The sequence below is a fragment of the Astyanax mexicanus genome, chromosome 14 (assembly GCF_023375975.1).
Source record: "Astyanax mexicanus isolate ESR-SI-001 chromosome 14, AstMex3_surface, whole genome shotgun sequence".
In the NCBI taxonomy this organism is placed as follows: domain Eukaryota; kingdom Metazoa; phylum Chordata; class Actinopteri; order Characiformes; family Acestrorhamphidae; genus Astyanax; species Astyanax mexicanus.
In genome coordinates this window covers 19,875,459-19,894,272 of record NC_064421.1, presented here as the reverse complement: position 1 = coordinate 19,894,272, position 18,814 = coordinate 19,875,459, and the positions used below count along the sequence as shown (strand labels likewise).

Sequence of the window (18,814 nt, the reverse complement as noted above, 5' to 3'; positions counted from 1 at the left end):
CAAACACTCACACAAAGCAATCCAGACTGTTCTCATACAGAGTTCCCCAATGGTGGAAAAAACTTCCTTCCACTACCAGATCAGGAGAATCTCTCGCTATCTTTAATAAACTCCTGAAGACAGAGCTCTTCAAAGAGCACCTACTCTCTTAACACCTCTAACTAACAACCTTCTACTACCAGATCAGGAGAATCTCTCGCTATCTTTAATAAACTCCTGAAGACAGGGCTCTTCAAAGAGCACTTAATCTCCTAACACCTCTAACAAACTCTAACTACTTCTAACCTCATTTTCTTCTTCTCATCCTTTTCTCCTCTATCCCTACTATTTCCATTTGACCTCCTAAAGGCCCTGTCTTAAATGTTTTTTTGTTTTTTTGTTTTTTACCTTGAACTTCTATGTATTCTATTACTAAATGTATCAAATCATTATTGTAAATCGCTTTGGACAAAGGACTAATAGTAGCAAAATGTCTAAAAATATTTAGGCCTGTACCACACTGACAATTGTGTCTATAGCAGTTACAATAATTTCAACAAATTCACTGATTTGCAAGTTCATTCTCTTTCCTGGACAAGTAGCTGTTGAATGCTAGGGTGTCTAAGGCAGTAATTAAATGCACTGCCAACAAAAACACCATCAATTCTTGGCTAAAGTCTAATATTTGCAATGAACAAAAAAAGGTGGTAACCATCACCATTTCCTATTTCTCCTCTCCTCTCCCTCGAGCACACGAGCAGGAGGGAAAAAACAAATCTATTTTCTATCTTTCCCTTCCAGACTTCTCTCTCCGGGACAAAGCAGTGCCTCCCTGCCTATCCGCTTGTTTGAGACCAAGTCCAAAGAAAACACCCTCGCAATTATAAATCATTGCACAAAAATTAACCCTGTCCCCCCCTGAGGTCTTCTCCCTCTGTTCTCCATGTGACCTGGAAGTGCTTTTACAGGTGGCAGCTCACAGAACGGATTTTCAGCCTGTGTTGCCATCCCTCTCCACACAGGGAAGGGCCGGTTAATCACAGCATATGACGTCACGCCCAATAATAATTCTTAATATATTCTCCTGCCAGACTCACACATACTTTTGCTGGCTGGGCTAAGAGTCACCTAATAAGCCAGTTTATTTTAGAATACTGAACATCTCAACGTGGTACGAGATAAATGTGTGATAATTTAGATATTCATTTTTCACTGTGTGGACCTAAGGTGTGTAGTGTAAGGGCCTATTGATTTTTAGCTATGTCTGTTAGCTTCACAGCTCCTTCACCAATTGACTGAGGAAAAAAAATCTTTGAAAAATTGATTACCACCAAACTACTGCTTTAACCTCCCTGTTATGTCCAACTGCACGGAACAGCAATGATATTTTCTGGTCAAGTTAATCTATACTGCTCATTGAGGTCATCATTGAGGTTATCATTGATATGTTCATTATAATTCATTATAATAATAGAGCAAAAAGGAAAAAGTTCCAAGCTCCAAAAGCTCCAAAAATTATTATAAACATTTTCCCTGTATTTTTTTTAACTATTAACTAAGCAGCAATATACAAAAATTGGTATTTTTTGCTAATGGGCTCCCCCTGCAGTTGGGGAGTGTAATTCACTCCTGCCCTAAACACACATTGCGCTTTGATCTTCTTCTCAAGGACAGCTGTACACATGCATTTGTTGACAAGCTGAGAGATACAGAACTGAAATATGTAGTGAAAGGACCATGTTTGAAACAGAAGAGTAATTTTACAGAATTTTACACAAATATGACTCTGTGTTATGCTGAGTAACTGATTTCATGTCTCATTTCTGCTTTGCCCAAGTTACACCAAGCAGTGGTGTATAATACAATTCCATTAAAACATTTTAAATAATAGTCTGGATGAACCTCTGGTGCTCACTAAACCCACTCAAGATAAGCATTGCTCTTACCTAATGAAGAAAGAAGCAGCAGCTGAGGTAGGCTGGCTTGAAGACAGTGGCGCTGCTGGGCCGTACTGGACAGGACTCCGCTGTCTGGGTGGGGTGAGGGAAACAGCAGAGATGGAGGTGTCTGGCGGCATAGGCTGAACACTCTCAGCTATAGGACCCTGTGTCTGAGAGGAACATGAGAGAAAAAAAAAAAAAACATGTACTTGGTCATTATCAGCTCACAAATAAAAATAAAAACCAAAATTCATATAGACTATTGTAATGTAGACATGACAGTTTAACTAAATTCCTGCACTGACAGGTTGTTAGAGCAATAATCACAGATTAGATGGAAGCTAAGGATCTGTACACAGTAAGTGACATCAAAAAGAAGACAAACTCCCTGAAGAGAAGCTGCAAATGGCTCTTAGAATAAGTGAAGGAGAAATAATAAGCCTCTGAGGATCTGTCCTCTGCTCGGTAAAGGTATGTTCAAGACTCAGGTGGATAGAGGGACAAGACCGGGTCACACAAGGTTCTGGAATGAAAGAGACAAACAGGAAGAGGCAGAATGTGGCAGCTCTGAACTAGGACCCCTCAGGGTAGCTGTAAGAAGGGGTGATGAGGTGGAAATAAGTCCATGTTCAGGGACTAGCAAAGGACGGTGGATAGAAAATGCAACTAAAGTGACAGAGTGTGTGACATTCATGGAAGCTTAAGTTACCGTATTTTTCGGACTATAAGGCGCACTTAAAAACTTTTAATTTTCACAAAAATTGACAATGCGTCTTATAATACGGTGCGCCTTTTGTATGGATTTTACTCGTCAGGTTGTAAGGAGCAGTAAACACACACTCCGTGCAGCGTTATAGAGAGTTTCAGTGCTATACAGAGTCCAGAGCCGTGCAGCTCCGAGGCTGAGCAGCAATAGCATTAGCTAGATGCTAACCGCTAAGCTAGCTAGCTTATTCACTGAGATCAGTATTATCTAAATTTTACTCGTCCGGTTGTAAGGAGCAGTAAACACACACTCCGTGCAGCGTTATACAGAGTTTCAGTGCTATACAGAGTCCAGAGCCGTGCAGCTCCGAGGCTGGAGCAGCAAATAGCATTAGCTAGCTTATTCACTGTTCAGAGATCAGTATTATCTAAATTTTACCCGTCAGGTGTAAGGAGCAGTAAACACACACTCCGTGCAGAGCCGTGCCGCTCCGAGGCTGGAGCAGCAATAGCATTAGCTAGATGCTAACCGCTTAGCTAGCTAGCTTTTTCACTGTTCAGAGATCAGTATTTTCTAAATTTAGCACTTTTAATACTGCTGGAGCAGTATTATTAGAGTTAGATGCTAATCGCTAAGCGTTCACCGTTCAGAGGTGAGTTATCGGCCTGTAAGTCTGTGCTGCTTTGCCTGGCTAGCATTAGCTAGATGCTAAGCGCTAACTCTCTCAGAGGTGAGTTTTATCAGCCTGTAATCTGCTTGTTTACCGTGTTAAAACAAGCTACGGGGGACGAATCGCTAGCTAATATCTCACTGTCTTACCAGAACACGCAGGATTACTCAGTGTAACGCTGTCGTTTAAGTTTGGGTTAACTTTACTAGTTTAGGTGACTAGCTAGCGTGCTAGCGGATAGCTATGCTAACGCTGGTGCAGCAAGCCTTAGTGGACATCTGGAAATCTAAGCTTAATGTAAATAAACTGAAGCACGTTACTCACCCAAATAAACAGTTTTCAGGAGAGGAATCTGTGTAGATTAATATCCAGCACTCGTTTGACTTTGAAAGAGCTAGATTTGTATACTGAGACACTCCACCGGCAAGCGACCACCCCCGGTGGGGGAAGGGAAACATGGCGCCACCCCTGTTCACTTTGATATAGGCACCCTTTTTAGTGTCACTTAACGCGCCTTATAATGCGATGCGCCCTATGTATGGAAAAATAGCAGAAAATAGGCGTTCTTTGATAGTGCGTCTTATAATACGGTGCGCCTTATAGTCCAAAAAATACGGTAGATTGTCAGTGTACATTTTAGAAAAGGTAGAAAATGGGATTCTTAATTAAAGGCAGTTGTTCTTTACAGTATTTAGTGTGTTTGAATATTTTTGAATTGTTAAACGCACCAAAATAGGCTATTACATAACAGTTTTGGTACTAAATAGGTTATTTTACTTTATGAGTGCTTATCATAATGTGAAGAGACTGCCTAAAACCACCCAGTTGTCGGAGGAACACCGTGGGGTAGTTTCTCAGACAGGAATTAAGCCTAATCTTGGGCTACATAGCATTTTGAATTGGGATTTTCCAGTGAAAGGAAAAAAGTGTATGTCTAGACTGAATTCCCTGTCTGAGAAACTGACCATATTGGGCCAAATATTTGTGAACACCCCTTCAAATGCACACACAGCTTATCTACTCTCTGTAGAGACAGTTACGCCAACAAAAGCAGAAAACACTCATTATTAATGTCCCTGATTTTGAAGGTATCAGTAAATGATCATGTGTTCCAGTACGTTTGTCCATACATTATGTGCCTAAACTATAAAAAATCACTGCAACTAAAATAAGCTTAAAATCATTTCAAGTTAAAACATTTAAATGTGACTCTAATTAAGCTTCAGTGAGTAAGCTAAAGGAATTGTTCACCAAAACAATCACATATGTGGGTATTTCCAAGCCATCTGCTGAGCTAACATTTCATATTCAGTATACATACTGCTATTCCATGACTTTTGGTATGTTAAAATGTTCTCTTAATATTAGTCTAATTCAATACATTATAATCCTAATGTAGTGGATAGGTCAAGACAGGGGCGCAGATGGAAATTTTGAACTGGGGGGACCAAGCTGTAAAATCATATATATATATATATATATATATATTTATATATATGCTGCAATAAACTTTAGAATATTCACTTTTCTGATCAACACTAGCCATACTGAAACTGTTATTGGTCTGGTATGTCCCCAGTGCCATCTGCGCGCATTCTTACACTATGATGCCAAATCACTGACAGCCTAGAGACAATCGGCCTATGATACTTACATTGTTTGGTTTTTGAAAAAACGCTGTTATTGTTTTTTGTTTCTTCATTGCTACAGCCTAGGCAAGACCAGGAAGACAATGTTAACATTTTACATCTTATAATTTCAGTTAACAGCGACTGCTTACTAAAATAACATCATGATAACATCATACATAAAATCAATGGAGAGAGCCGCTGCATGCCTCGGTGCATGCCGGGTTGCGTTGCGTTTAACGCAGCTCCGCCCTCCGGCTCAACTTTATTCAAATAAATCCGGCCGCCACACTGTGTCCAGTCCAGCCAATCAGGGAAAAGCAGGCTGCATCCAGCCAATGAGGGAAGAGCAGGCTGCGTCTTCACACACACACACACAAGCCTCTTACACACACACACACACACAGAACAGGCGCCTTTCAACCACAGAAGAGAAGCTGAAAGCGGCAGAATATGGATTTATAGAGCTATAGGTTACAGTGAGGTTGGTAAAAAAAATAAAAATATTAAACTTATGACTGTCTACTTCTTGCTTCATTTTAATTCAAAAACGATCAAGGAGATCCAGCGCAGCGGATTGCGTTGAAAAAAAGTGCCAGTGGACACGTACGGAGCTGGTAACTGCCTGTGTCTGTAGTCTACAGGCAGTTACCAGCTCCTTAGAACCCCGGACTTGAGAAGGTGCGTTAAATTTACATTGGAACTGGAACACGGAGCTCCGAACAATGTAACCTCTGAACTGAACGCTTCCTAGTTTAAAAACGAGGGCATTGTGGAACACAGAATTCCACAAACGTACAGTTAATTAAATTAAAACCCCAACGTTTATGCTTGTAGATGCTAGATTTCGGATGAGGTCACTATAAATCTGTGCCATCTGCGTCCCCAGTGCCATCTGCGCCCATGGGTCAAGATGCTTTTCCGGTTTTATGTGTAATGCTACGGTAAACCTAACTTCTGTAAACAGTAACAAATGTTGTTTACAGTGGGCTAACCGCTGCCACTATGATCAGGAGATCGCTGGTTTGAATCCTGTTCATGTAGCTTGCCATCCGCTAGCGGAGTCCTGAGAGAGCGAAATTGGCCTTGCTCTCTCTGGGTGGGTAGATGGCACACTCTGCCCACATCACTCCCTCCAAAGGATGATGTCGATTAGCACAAGGCGTCTGTGAGCTGATGTATCAGAACAGAGTCGCTGCGCTTTCCTCCGAGCGCGCTGTGATGCTACTCTGCAATGCTGCATCAGCAGCAGTTCAAAAAGAGGTGGCTGACTTCACATGTTTTGAAGGAGGCATGTGCTAGTCTTCACTCTCCTGTTGTTGGGGCATCACTAGTGATGGTGGGAGTTATAATGAGTGGGTTGGGTAATTAACCATGAAAAATGGGGAGAAAATGGGGGAAAAAAAATTCAATAAAATTATTAAAAAAATAAATAATTAACTGCAAATGCAACTTTTACATTAAACGTGTCTTGGCAAAGCCTCTATGTTTGGCATATGTAAAAATAAAAAATAAAAATAGTGTGCGAAATAGAATTATTTGAGGAACAATTCCTTTACCAGACTATTCAGACTGTGCTGATATCTAACTATTAAAGGCAAATCATTTTTCCTGGACTGTAATAATATTATGTCTGAGGTCTTATAATGTAACATTCATTCATTTTCCTGCAAGTCGTTTCCACGGCTAAAATCAATCTAGAAAAACACAGCACAGAGTATTTATTTAGTCCAGGCTGCCTCTTTATCGAGCTCTGTGAGGAACTAAACAGCATAAGGCCGTGATCAATATCAACTGCCAAAAGCTTGTTTTGTGTGTAAGCAGAGCACTAGGAGCGGCGTGTAAGGCTGGGCCATTTCCCAGAGTCTGCCAAGATTTAACCACACAGAGCAACTGAAAACCTTGACTTCAACACACCGTGTCATCTTAGCAAGATGTGTTTTGTTAGTGTGTTTCAGTCACTGCATGCCCAGTTTCTCCATGTTTGCCCTGGGTTCACAGTCTCGCTACTAAAATAACATCATTTACAATCTTTTTATAAAGCACATGCCCTCCAGTGCATGCAATACGTCAATGTATCCTGACAGCAGCCAAACTATTTATATAGCTAAGACGATATACAAGCTGCACACATCAAAAAACTTGGGACGCCAAGAAAGACTTTCACACAAGACAGAGGGCACTGCACTGAGCCTCAATAATACAGCAGGCTACAGCTAGCTTTAAAAGAACGTACACTCAGCCAAAGTGTGTTTTACAGCCATGTGACAAGGGGCCTGACAGTCTTTACAGACTTCTAAGGCTGTTACTTACTGGTTATATATTTGAGGAACATTGGGGCACACAAATATACATTTACTTATGCCACTAAGGGCATTACCACCCACAGTAGAACAGCAAAATGGATGGTAATGAACAGGAATAGCATCTGGCTAGGACTGACCTTACGAACAGACAAGGGATTCTGCAGAAATCGCATCCAGATTTGATGCAGGAGGCCCCACACACATATCCTGCAGGTGAATGCAGGGTTTTAGTTTCCATGGGTCAGGGCAAAAGTTACGGGACACAATACTAGTCCCCTTCAGATGACTTTTAGCTTATCTGTTTATATTATTTATTAATAGATAAGTATTAGAATAATAAGAATCAGTGCATTTCATGTGTTCCATGAACCCACACTGTGAGCTTTGGGTAAAACAAGCTAATATAAACTGCAAATAGAGCTTTATAGAGCTTGTCTAATTCAATTATTTTTTTATTATTATCTTTTTTTTATTGTTTTTTTTTTTGTTTGGATAATGTTCCAATGCATTTTTTATACTTACAGATAATACAGGGATACAAAAAAAAGTTTGGACACTAAAATTATTTGCTTTGTTGACTTTCTATATAAAACAATTCTCAATGGATTAGTATGTTCCATTGAAAAACTGAAAGGTTGTTTCATTAAACACAACATACTTTACATACTATTACAAATATGAGGAATGAGGAACTATTAATGATGGAAGGCTTTTGCCATTCTTCTGTATTATTTATGTGTATAATATGATCGTATAAGTTCCAAGTGTACCACTTGGTGTACTCTACAGGTACACTGAATCACAAGTGCAAAACAAGTCCCAAAAAGGCTCGTGAACTTTATGATAAACCCATGAGGCAAACTCACATCATCAGAGTGGGAAATGCTCTCATGCTCCAACTCCAGGGCAAAATGAAAACAGCACCACGCTAGAGCAGCGACATGACAAGCGGGGAGATCACGGCACACTGCGCTCCGGTTCCACATGAGCCGCAATAAATAAAAACAGCTTCACACTTGTGCACGTGGTGACGATTTGGACAGCACATAAAGCTCCACACACAGATAAGTCAAGAGCACTGCCAAGCCTTCTATCAAAACACACACCCACATGCACACACGCATACGCCATGTCAAACTGCTGTCAGAAAACCCTGCAATCTTACACTTTGGGAGGTGTGGGCCTTAAGCCCTTGTGTCAACCTGTTTCTATGAGTGACAGACAGAGAGACGCGTGTCCTAGCCCCTGGTCAGGTCATTAGACTGCGGCTACGTTCAGTCTTCATCTCAGCACAGAGACTGAGGGAGAGGCAGTATTACTAATGGGAACTGAGGAGTCAACTCAGACATCAGATTTCAGATTTATTCGAGGCATGTGTCAGTCTTTGGATGCTCCCTGATGAGCCCTGATCCACAGCTCCCAGCAGGCCAGTGGGCCACCCCCACACAGATGGGACTGACATGGCTAATCCCAAATACGCTCAAATTATTTTCTTTCTGCTAAAAATCAGTCTGTATGGACTGTAAAGTATTGGGACACATTTGTATTCACTGATTAGTTGTTCCTTCCAAAATCAAGGGTATTAATAAAGAGTTTATTCTGCTTTTCAAGGAGTTTCTGTTTCTACAGTACAGGCAAGTCCTTCTACAATATTTCAGGGGATTGCTCTAATGATTTGATTGTGTTCAGCAACAAGTACATTAGTGAGCTCAGGATTTTGTATGGTAACCCAAATATACTAAATGATGCATCACCAAACCAATAGAGATCACAGCTTCACAGCTCAAAGCTGGGGGGCTTTATACCCTAATAGCTCATGCATGTCATTAGACATGATGCCAATATTGGCAATACTTCTCAACAGGGATTAGACAAGCAGTGTATGCACATTTATACATCTGTGTCAGCAATGAGTGTAGCTTTATTTAGCCGAATTCATTCATTAACAAGGGTGTCCACAAACATTTGGACATACAGTATAGAAGACATAACACTGAGGTTAAGGATGAGTAATAGAATAATATGATAACACCATCCTCCTTTTACTTCCTATTTTATTGCTGAAAAATTAGATTTTAAATGCACATATATATTTAAAATGTTTACTTTGTTAAAAATGTATCCTGATACAATCTTGTTTTTTTATACTTTTTTATACTTTAGCTCCTTATTTACAATGCTAACACCATGCAATAAATAATGCAACTCGTGTGTGTCTGTGTGTGTTTTTGTATGTTTGTGTGTGTTTACATGCACCCCTTTGTCTCTTTGTCCAACATCCAATTAAAACCTTCTTCGCCCTTGACACTTCTCACTCTCTTCCTTTCTCAAGTGCACACGTGTCTGAGACCCAGCCGCTAGCTTTGTGCCTTGAATTTTACTTCTTCTACTTTTCTTCTTCCTCAGCCTCCAAAGCGTCTCCTTCACAGGTGTCCCATTACCGGGTTCAGCAGGCCCACAGCCTGAGGCGACGCAGCGCCAGCGCCTCTCTCTAAAGGCCTTCTGTCAGGCCCAGTCCGTCTCCAGGCCTTTGTCTGCTGCCTCCCATCACTTTCCCCCCACAGAAATCACGCTGCCGCTCTTACAAATTAAAGCTCCTGCCTCGTCGCTCCCCAGCGCTCCCACCAGCGTTTTTGTCATTCTGCCGAGATGTCCACGTAATGAAAGAAAGGGAGTCTTTCCAAATCACACCGGGCGCATTTCTGCATGACGGGGAAAGCATACGTTCTGAAGCCTGAGGGGACACCACTATCCCTATGGATGGCTATGGATGGTGTGCGTATGTGTGTGTAAGCGTACGTATGTGAAGAGTGTCTGGATGCCACAAGGCATCGAGCTTCATCCCACCAAAACCCACTGCTGGCTCCTCCACCCATGCTGAGAGAGCAGTCCGTCTCTACAGTTTTTTCCAAATCAAAGCTCTTTATGCCATCTGAATGCGAAGCACATGCTGGCTGCTAAAAGCTTCGCCAGCCGCAGGCTTACTGGACCAAAAGCACTTGTTGACATTCAAGCAAAGAGGGGGAATTCAGCCACATTGACGCTTTTAACCTCCGCTATTTATGAATAGGTGTACCGCCTGCCAGGAACAAAAGAGGCAGATTGGAGGCAGTGTTTTTAAAAGCAACATAAAAAAAAAACAAGCAAATGAAATCAATTCAGTTCAGAGCAAAAAATAGAACACAGGCTCATAAAAAGGGACACTTATAGACGAATTGGCACCTGTGGTGCGAAATGTTTGTTTGTTTAAGCCAATGTATAGCAAGGCCACTCAGCTACGGTCCAGCATGGAACGTCTGAATGAATCGCAGACAGGAAACAAACAAATCGATGATGCGTGGCCAAAAACAAGTGACCAGGGGTCTATCCATTATTACAGCAGCTTCACAACGTTTCACAGGCCAGAAATGCCAGCTTTAACTGCTAATTCCCACAATAACAAAAGGACCTGATTAAAATTTCTCATTGCTCATTCAAGTTGACAGGTGTGTAATTACACTGCTTCCACAACAGAAAAATCAATGAGATGTGAAGCTCAAACACGCTCTCACTTCCTCCGACAACAATGTTTGAAGTTTGTCCCAACATTTATAATTCAGCAATGTTCACCAACGTACCTGCTGAACACATAATTGTAAATAACTGCCAACACTTACAAACTGATGGCTGATTCTCATTAAAACAAAAACACAATGAAATAGGAGTTATTATGCAGAATAAATATCCCTCTTTTATACATAGTAATAGGAGAACTAAAAATGTAAAAATATTCAATGTTGACCTTTAACAGAAGAGAATTTTGAGATTATGATTTATTTCAATGAAATGTTTCAAATTTTCATGGGTGTCAATCACTAGACACATTCCATTCAAACCTTCTCAAGTCTGCATATATTCACTGACACTTATTTAGTACATTTCTGTCATTCATATCATTAGCAATAACTGCAATCTGATAATTGATCTGATAAACAAGCTTTGTTAATTATCTCTTTATGAAAAAAAGCATAAAAACAGCATTTGACAGTTGAGTAGTTTGAGAGATGTGCTCTACAATGGTAAACTGTCCTTACCTCATTCCCATTAAATTACCTACAACCAGCCCACCTAGTGAAAGCCTTTCTTTGGGAACCCCTAAGTACAGCAGCTTTTTTGGGAAAACAAGAAAGCATTTTAACACTATCCAAGTCAAGCACGGATTAAACTAATGACGGTTACAGGTATCCACACTGGGGGAGCGAATAAAGTCTAGGCAAAAACGCTAACCCATACACTATTTTCTCATCTAGCTTACCAATAATTACAATATTCTGGTAATTGTTCTAAACATAAAGCTGTTATGCCATGCTACATGGCTAAGGTGTGCAGTTGTAAACCAATCAAAGCAGAGCTGATTTTCAAACCACTCTACAGAGAAAATAAGCATGTTTTATTCTGAGGTCAAAGGTAAAGCCACATCAGGGCATTCTGTACCCCAAACATGGTCATATAATTCATAATTCTACAATAAAAAACTTAAAAAGTGTCAATATTTTAATTAATCTAATCCATGAGACACTAATAAAAAGATAAAACTATTTCATTTATTAGTAAATTTTAATGATTCATGTAATTAATTTTCTTTGCCAAATATAGTCAAATCAAAAACTTAATTTTTAAACATTTTCATCCCTAAAATAATTAATACATACCGAATTGTATCAGAGTGATTATCTTGAGCATCTCTGCAAACTATTAAAGGACTTTTGTCCTACTCAACTAAAATGAAACTGAGCTTCACGTACCGGGCTTGGCTGAGGCAGGAAGTTGTTGACCCGGGAAATGCTCCACATGCCTTCCAGGTACTGTTGCGCCTGGATGGTGACAGAACCAAGTGATCCTGTCAGTGGGCCGCCTCCCACAGTCACTTGGACACTGGGCTTGGAGCTGGGAGTCCAGGCCAGGCCTCGCCGCTGCTCCGCCACAGTCAGCATGCTGTTGGCTGGGTGGGGGATCCTGGAAGTGGGTGGCCTGGAGGAGAGTGTCACCATACTGTGGGCAGTCAGTCTGGTGGGCTGTTCACTGGAGAAGGTGCTGGCGGGCAAAGCTGGCATTTCTACGCCGTGGCACGGCTCCTGGAGAGCTTGCAGTGCCTGCTGCCTCAGCTGCTGCACTGGAGTGGCACACACCTGGCACCGAGCGCCCTCATGCCCTCCCTGCTCTGTACAGTCCAGCACCTGCAGCTGCTCTAGGAGGAAGGTGGCGAAACCAGGGTCCTAGAGGAACAGGAAGAGAAATGTAGAAAAGATTATTACAGTGTTTTCTTGTATCAAAGCTAAGACTTTGTATGTCCAAATTATTATTACAAACACAGATTTACGCTTTTAACAGGGTTGAACCTTAATTACAGTTGGGAGTTCTCCTGTTTGTATTATTGACAAGCAATTACATTTAATTTTTAGCTAATTTTTCCAACCTAATAATAAATTCTCAAAGATTAAAAGATTTTTCTACTTTTCTACAAATGTCAAACGAAAGAAGTTTAGATTTTGTACATGAAACAAAACTATTCTAATTTTCTTTTTTTAAATAGTTCTCTCAAAAGAAGTAAAAATAAAAACACAAGGTTCTTTATTCTCTCAATCACAAACATTGCTCTTTATTCTATGGCATGTATGATGTACTAAATTAAAAGTGTATAATTTAATAATTTCTTATCGTTTTTCAGCTGAAAATCTGATGAGGTCTAAGGAACGGAGAGGCTGTTGAAGGTAAGTGACGGACTGATGGAGGGAGGAAGGAAGAAAGTGACTGGAGAGACAGCAGCTGAGACCAGACACAATACTGTGTGCAGTGCATATTTGCATATGATAAGACTCCGAGCTGGGAGAGATATAAGAGCCTCTGTGTGGAAATAATCACCTTCTACTCAACAACAGGAGCATGTAGACAGTTCACCTTCTGGATGAGAGGTTATATCATATTTGCTTAGTCAGAACCTAGCAGTTTAATGAGCAAACACATTAACCCACACAGACACCTGTTATTACCACAGCTACTGCATGATAAAACACAATAAGAGTGAAATTCCATAAACTGTGACTACTTTTCAATAATTATCAACTTTACTGTATGCATTATTTTGTGTAGAAGAAATTGAGTTTAGAGGAGCTGTGGATTGTTAGTAAATTGAGCACTGGGTATGTAGTGTGATAGCAGATATTCTCCATTGTGTTTCTTTACAATATTTTGACGACACTGTTCAATTGCCCTTTGGTAAATGATATTTAATTAAGGGCTGCAACTAATGATTATTTTTGATTTAAATTTGGATTTTCGATTTATCAGATGATTATTTTTTCGATTATTCAATTAGTCAACGATTATTTCCACCATGTCCTCCATCTACAAAAACGATAGAAGATGGACATTGGATTTAAAAGGCATTTAAATGTCTGAGTGTTGTTTAAATGTGAAAAGTACTGATATTTAGTGATTAAATATGTATTATATCTGTTGTGTTTGGGCACTTTTGGAGCCACAGACTAAGTTAAGTGTAACCTGTGTGAGTGAGCCATTTAGCCATCACGCATTGTGCTTCTGTCCCCAGCACCTTGTGTAGTGTGGTCCTGTTACAAATTAATGATTAGTCAAAAATTAAAATTGTAGTTGACAATTTGAAATAATCAGCACTGTCGATTATATCGACTAATCGCTGCAGCCCTAATTTAATTACATATGTTTTTACAAATATTAAATATATTAACATTCAATTTAGATTATATATGAAGAGCATCTGCACCCTGTTGTTGAATCTCAAGAAACGGCTTAAAGGTGTAAATGTACAGACATATAAACAAATACATGAACATATCATCCCTTCATGCAAAAACCTTATATATCTATAACAGCAACTTTACAGAGAAAGAAAACTTTTACTTTTAACCTTTTTACATAAATGTAAAGAACATCTGCCCAATAAAATGGTCAAAAAGTAAAAAAAAAAAAAAAACGTACAGAATTCTTGCAAGATACTGATGATATATGTAGTAAACTTTTGCATGGATGATGGCAATGGTTAAAACACAGCAGAAATGCTAGTCTTTCACCCTGACAGCCACACACACACACACACACACACACACAAACAGGTCTCCCGAGAGGCATAAAGGGAGCGGGTCTCTGGAGCAGTGGTGAGATACGGGCTGAGTAAATGTTTATGGGGCCTCTGAGTTTCTCCCAGCGACAGTGGTGATCATGACCAGAGACAGCCTAGACTCATTCACAGAGAGATAATCAGCTGCCCGCTAAATTGTCCTTCAACTGCTCCACACACATAATGCATCCAGCAAGAGAACGGCCATAACTGCACTCTGTAGTAATGGCCCAAGATACGACGAGGTCTATTGTCATTATCCTGCAGAAGTGCTGCACATGCTTGAGCCCTTCAGTAGAAGATAATATACAACATCTACATATTAAACTGTATATATGCACTAGAACCTCCTCACTCGCTTTCTCTCATCAATTGTGGAATAAACACACTGTTTCGGAATTTGGTAACGAAGGATTTTGAATTTATCATATTACAGACCATCTAGTTATACTGGGAGCAATACTGAAAGGGTTCTACTGGCTAATGGTGGGATTTGTTAAACAGACTCCTTATGGAGTCGCTCTGCTCAAAAAAGTATGAATTTTTAAAGAGGATTTGAAAGGGCTCTCAAGTGGCTGAGAGTTGTGTCCTATTACCAGGACTTGTGCTGGAATCTCAGTGATACCACATCCATGTTTATTAGCAAGAACAATTCTAATAATCTATACTATAATGCTTTAATCTAAACATAACTTTCAAAACTTTTGAATGAAGACAAGAAGACAAGACAACAGTCTCTAGAAGCCTTCTTTACACTGTAGTGCTGAGCTTTCCCACAGCCACTTCATGCCCTTCTAAGATAGCACAGGCTTCTGAGATCAGATACACTTTCTTTTTCCATCTGCTGTGCTGCTAAATCAGGACTAAAAGGGTGTCTCAGCACTCCATGTGTGCAATAAAGTTGCTGTCCTTACTTCACCAATATTATACTAAATAGCAATGTGGACAATTTTTAATCATGCTTAGATTTCTATTTTAGAATTTTTTTTCCAGAAAAAAAAACACCATCTGTGGCATCGCTTTCAGACCTCAAATAATGCAAAGAAAACAAGTTCGTATTCATAAAGTTTTGAGAGTTCAGAAATCAATATTGGGGGGAATAACCCTGGTTTTTAATCACAGTTTTCATGCATCTTGGCATGTTCTCCTCCACCAGTCTTACACACTGCTTTTAGATAACTTTATGCCACTCCTGGTGCAAACATTCAAGCAGTTCAGCTTGGTTTAATGGCTGTGATCATGCATCTTCCTCTTGATTATATTCCAGAGGTTTTCAATTTGATAAAATCAAAGAAACTCAGCATTTTCAAGTGGTTTCTTATTTTTTTCTCCAGAGCTGTATGTACTAGCTGGCTTCATGTGTTTTGCAGGAGGTATGCTCTTGCCATTAAACTCCAGGACTGGCTGATGGTATACAATAAGAAAAATGATTTTAGCAGGTGGCATTAATTGAGGGGAGCTAAGAGTGAAGAAATCGTTGGGCCAAAATCCAATTATTTGAAAGGATTTCAAAAGATACCCAACCACACACACTCACACACACTGTGCCCTGAGACTTAAGGTCTACCCAGAAGTATTGCTGGGGGTTTTCAGAGGCCAACACAAAAGCTTTCATGTTCACAGTACTGTACCACACACACACACACACACACACACACACACACACAGATACACACATACACACAAACTATCCTTCACCATTTTTATTCCTTGACCTTCCTCCAACACCTCAGGGCTCTGTCCTCATGTCACAAATCAAGCCTGCTTTGTATTCAGCATCCCAATCCCTCAGTGCATTGTTAGGAGTTGATTTAAGGAGCATAATAACATTTCATCTGCTGACCCCATCTGCTGCTGTTGCATTGTGGGGGTTGTAGGCTAGGTGATGCCAGCGAGACAGCAGCTCACAGTTTGGGACTTGAGTTGGTGGAAAGTGGAGCTACTGTATACAGTGTTAGAATGCTGCAGGTCAATTTAAGAAGTGAGAGATGAAACAGTTGTATAGATGCAGTGAGTGAGGCAGAAGAGGGGGATGGCACAAACAGTCAGAGAGAAAGAAAGAAAGAGAGAGAGAGTAAGAGCAAATAGAAAGGCAGAGGAAGAGAGAGATGATGAGGGTTAAACCCCTGGCCTGGGGGTTTGTAGGCCATTGTGTTACTTCATTGCCAGTCAGCTCAGATTTTTATGAAGCTCTGGGGATGAATGAAAGCCTACACTATCTCCTGATTAGGAACGCTCTGAAGAACAGGAGAGGCAGAGGCAGGATAAATGACTGCGTGCGTGCCCTCGGCCTGTCTGCCTGCTGAACTAATGATGATGAGATATAGGCAGAGCGAGGACTGAGATGGAAGGGGGTACGATGAAAGAGAGAGAAGAGGGAGAGAGAGACGGCAATGGATATGGAAATACAGGTGATTTGAGCTGGAGGAAGAGAGGTGGAATAAAGGGATGGAGGAAAAGACAAATGAAACAGAGGAGACAGAGATAGAGAGAGGGGAGAGGAAGAAGCTTTCATCTGAAAACCTTGACCCCTGCGTGGCTGGAGGAGATGTTCTCAGCTGTGACCACTTAGTATCCAAGTGGAGATGAAAGCATGTGTGAGTTCTATCATTCATTTTCTTACAGAGACAATGTTCACACACCAGTTGTGGGTAGTCTGTGGAAGTCATACTGGTACACCCTACCCACCACTACCCATCACTTGCTAAACCCTATATCATATTATGAAGAAGGAGCCTCTTTTTAACCAATGTTTACTTCAGTAATTCAAGTGATGAGCTAAAAAAAAAAAAAACCTGTTGTGGCTGTTTACAGCTCCATTCATAATAATACATAAGCAACTCATTTTAGTGTCAGACATACATCTCACACCTGACAAAACTGCACAAGCCAAATGTCAATAGTCTGTCCAAATGGACAATTCCAGCCAGACACAGCTGGTCACGATCATTACAACCCACTGCAATGTCCACTCTCTCAAATGCCTGACCAGCTTCAGAAATTAATTGTCTCATCAATCTAGCAACCAAAATTAGGCTTTACCCAAAACTCTGATATTTCCAACATCTCAAAAGCAGCCTGCCACCTCTTCAGACTCATCCTTGCACTTACATATGCAAAACGACAAACAGGGTGAGGTGGTCAGGAAGCGATATAGTCACTAGACTTTGATATTATTTGCAATTCTGGACATGCCAAATGTCATAAGACTACTACCATGCCCCATAACCTTTGCCATGGCCAATGGAAGCTAAATATTTCTGCGCTGACCTGCATGATATGCATGTTAGGCATCCTAAATTGAATGTGGATGTGATTTCTGCTAGATTCAGTTATAGGTTGCACACACAATTCTAGCCAAACACCGCCAGTCACAATGATTACCACTTATTTTATTACCTTGTTGACTGTTGGGGTTAATGCCTTCTATGATATAATGACAGTACGTACAGGACACTGTGGATTGAAGAAGAATGTTAAATTTCTGGATAACTTTTGAAATGGAATGCTTCATTCATCTGGAACCAACTATTCACTGCCTTGCCAGGAGCACACGGTTTCATTGTTCTACTTTACTGACGACCATAACTAACAAAAGTTAGAGGTGTCCACAAATATTTGGACATATTTTGCATAGTGTACATCATATAAATTGAGGTATTCTTCTTCTTCTTAATGCATTATACTTTTTAATGTATTTATGTTTACCTATATCTGCTAATATAGTAGGTCATGTCCTCTGTTTTAAATAATATGTGGTTGGGTAGTTAAAATGTTTTCCACACTACTGTACATATCTCTGCCATGTAAAAGCTTGTATCTCCATTTTTGGTGTGTCTCACTTTTTGAAGTATTAGCCTGGCAGTTGGTCTTTGAATTCTATTAAAACAGACCAATAGAAATGCTCAAAAATGAACAAATATTTGTTTTTCCACTACTCCTGAAAAGTCGTCATTTTGGAGACAGCAACAATATGTGTACACATCTATACAAACTAGGCCAACACATGTTTCAGATGAAATTTAAAATGAATCACAAACAGATTAAAATATAAAGCTTTTGAGTACTTTCAAAGTACTTTCCCAAGCTATTTGGAGCATCAATTACACCTTTAAATGTGGGAAAAATTTGGAACTGTTCCATTTGCTTTTAGTCTACATAGTTGAGCAGGCTACTTAATAAACACTGACTAATCTCAGCCACAAAGTAATGCTTTATGTGTCTGGTTATGGTATCTGACACCAGACCAGGGGACGGACAGTGAGCAGACTGAACAAACACTCAGTGACACCATACACTAATGGAAGGGGATGGTACTGAGCCAAGCTTAGATTCAGAAGATGTGCTCCACATAAACCGCAGAGCTTAAAAGCACCTTAGACACTCCAGATACAAATTGTTGTATTGTTTTCAGCTTAAATGGTGAGCAGCTGTGAGCAGCAGGACATCA

At 40.2% G+C, this 18,814-nt stretch overlaps 1 protein-coding gene across 2 annotated transcripts in view; it reads right to left on the bottom strand.

Moving 5' to 3' along the window:
• Positions 1 to 18,814, bottom strand: part of kif26ab (kinesin family member 26Ab) — a 109,245-nt gene that overhangs the window by 51,842 nt on the left and 38,589 nt on the right. For both annotated transcript variants that reach the window (XM_015607021.3, XM_007253792.4), the window contains exons 3-4: positions 12,014 to 12,484; positions 1,926 to 2,089 (exon numbers count right to left, since the gene is read on the bottom strand). In XM_015607021.3, coding sequence (XP_015462507.3) covers positions 1,926 to 2,089; positions 12,014 to 12,484 — 635 coding nt within the window. The remainder of the gene's footprint in view (positions 1 to 1,925; positions 2,090 to 12,013; positions 12,485 to 18,814) is intronic.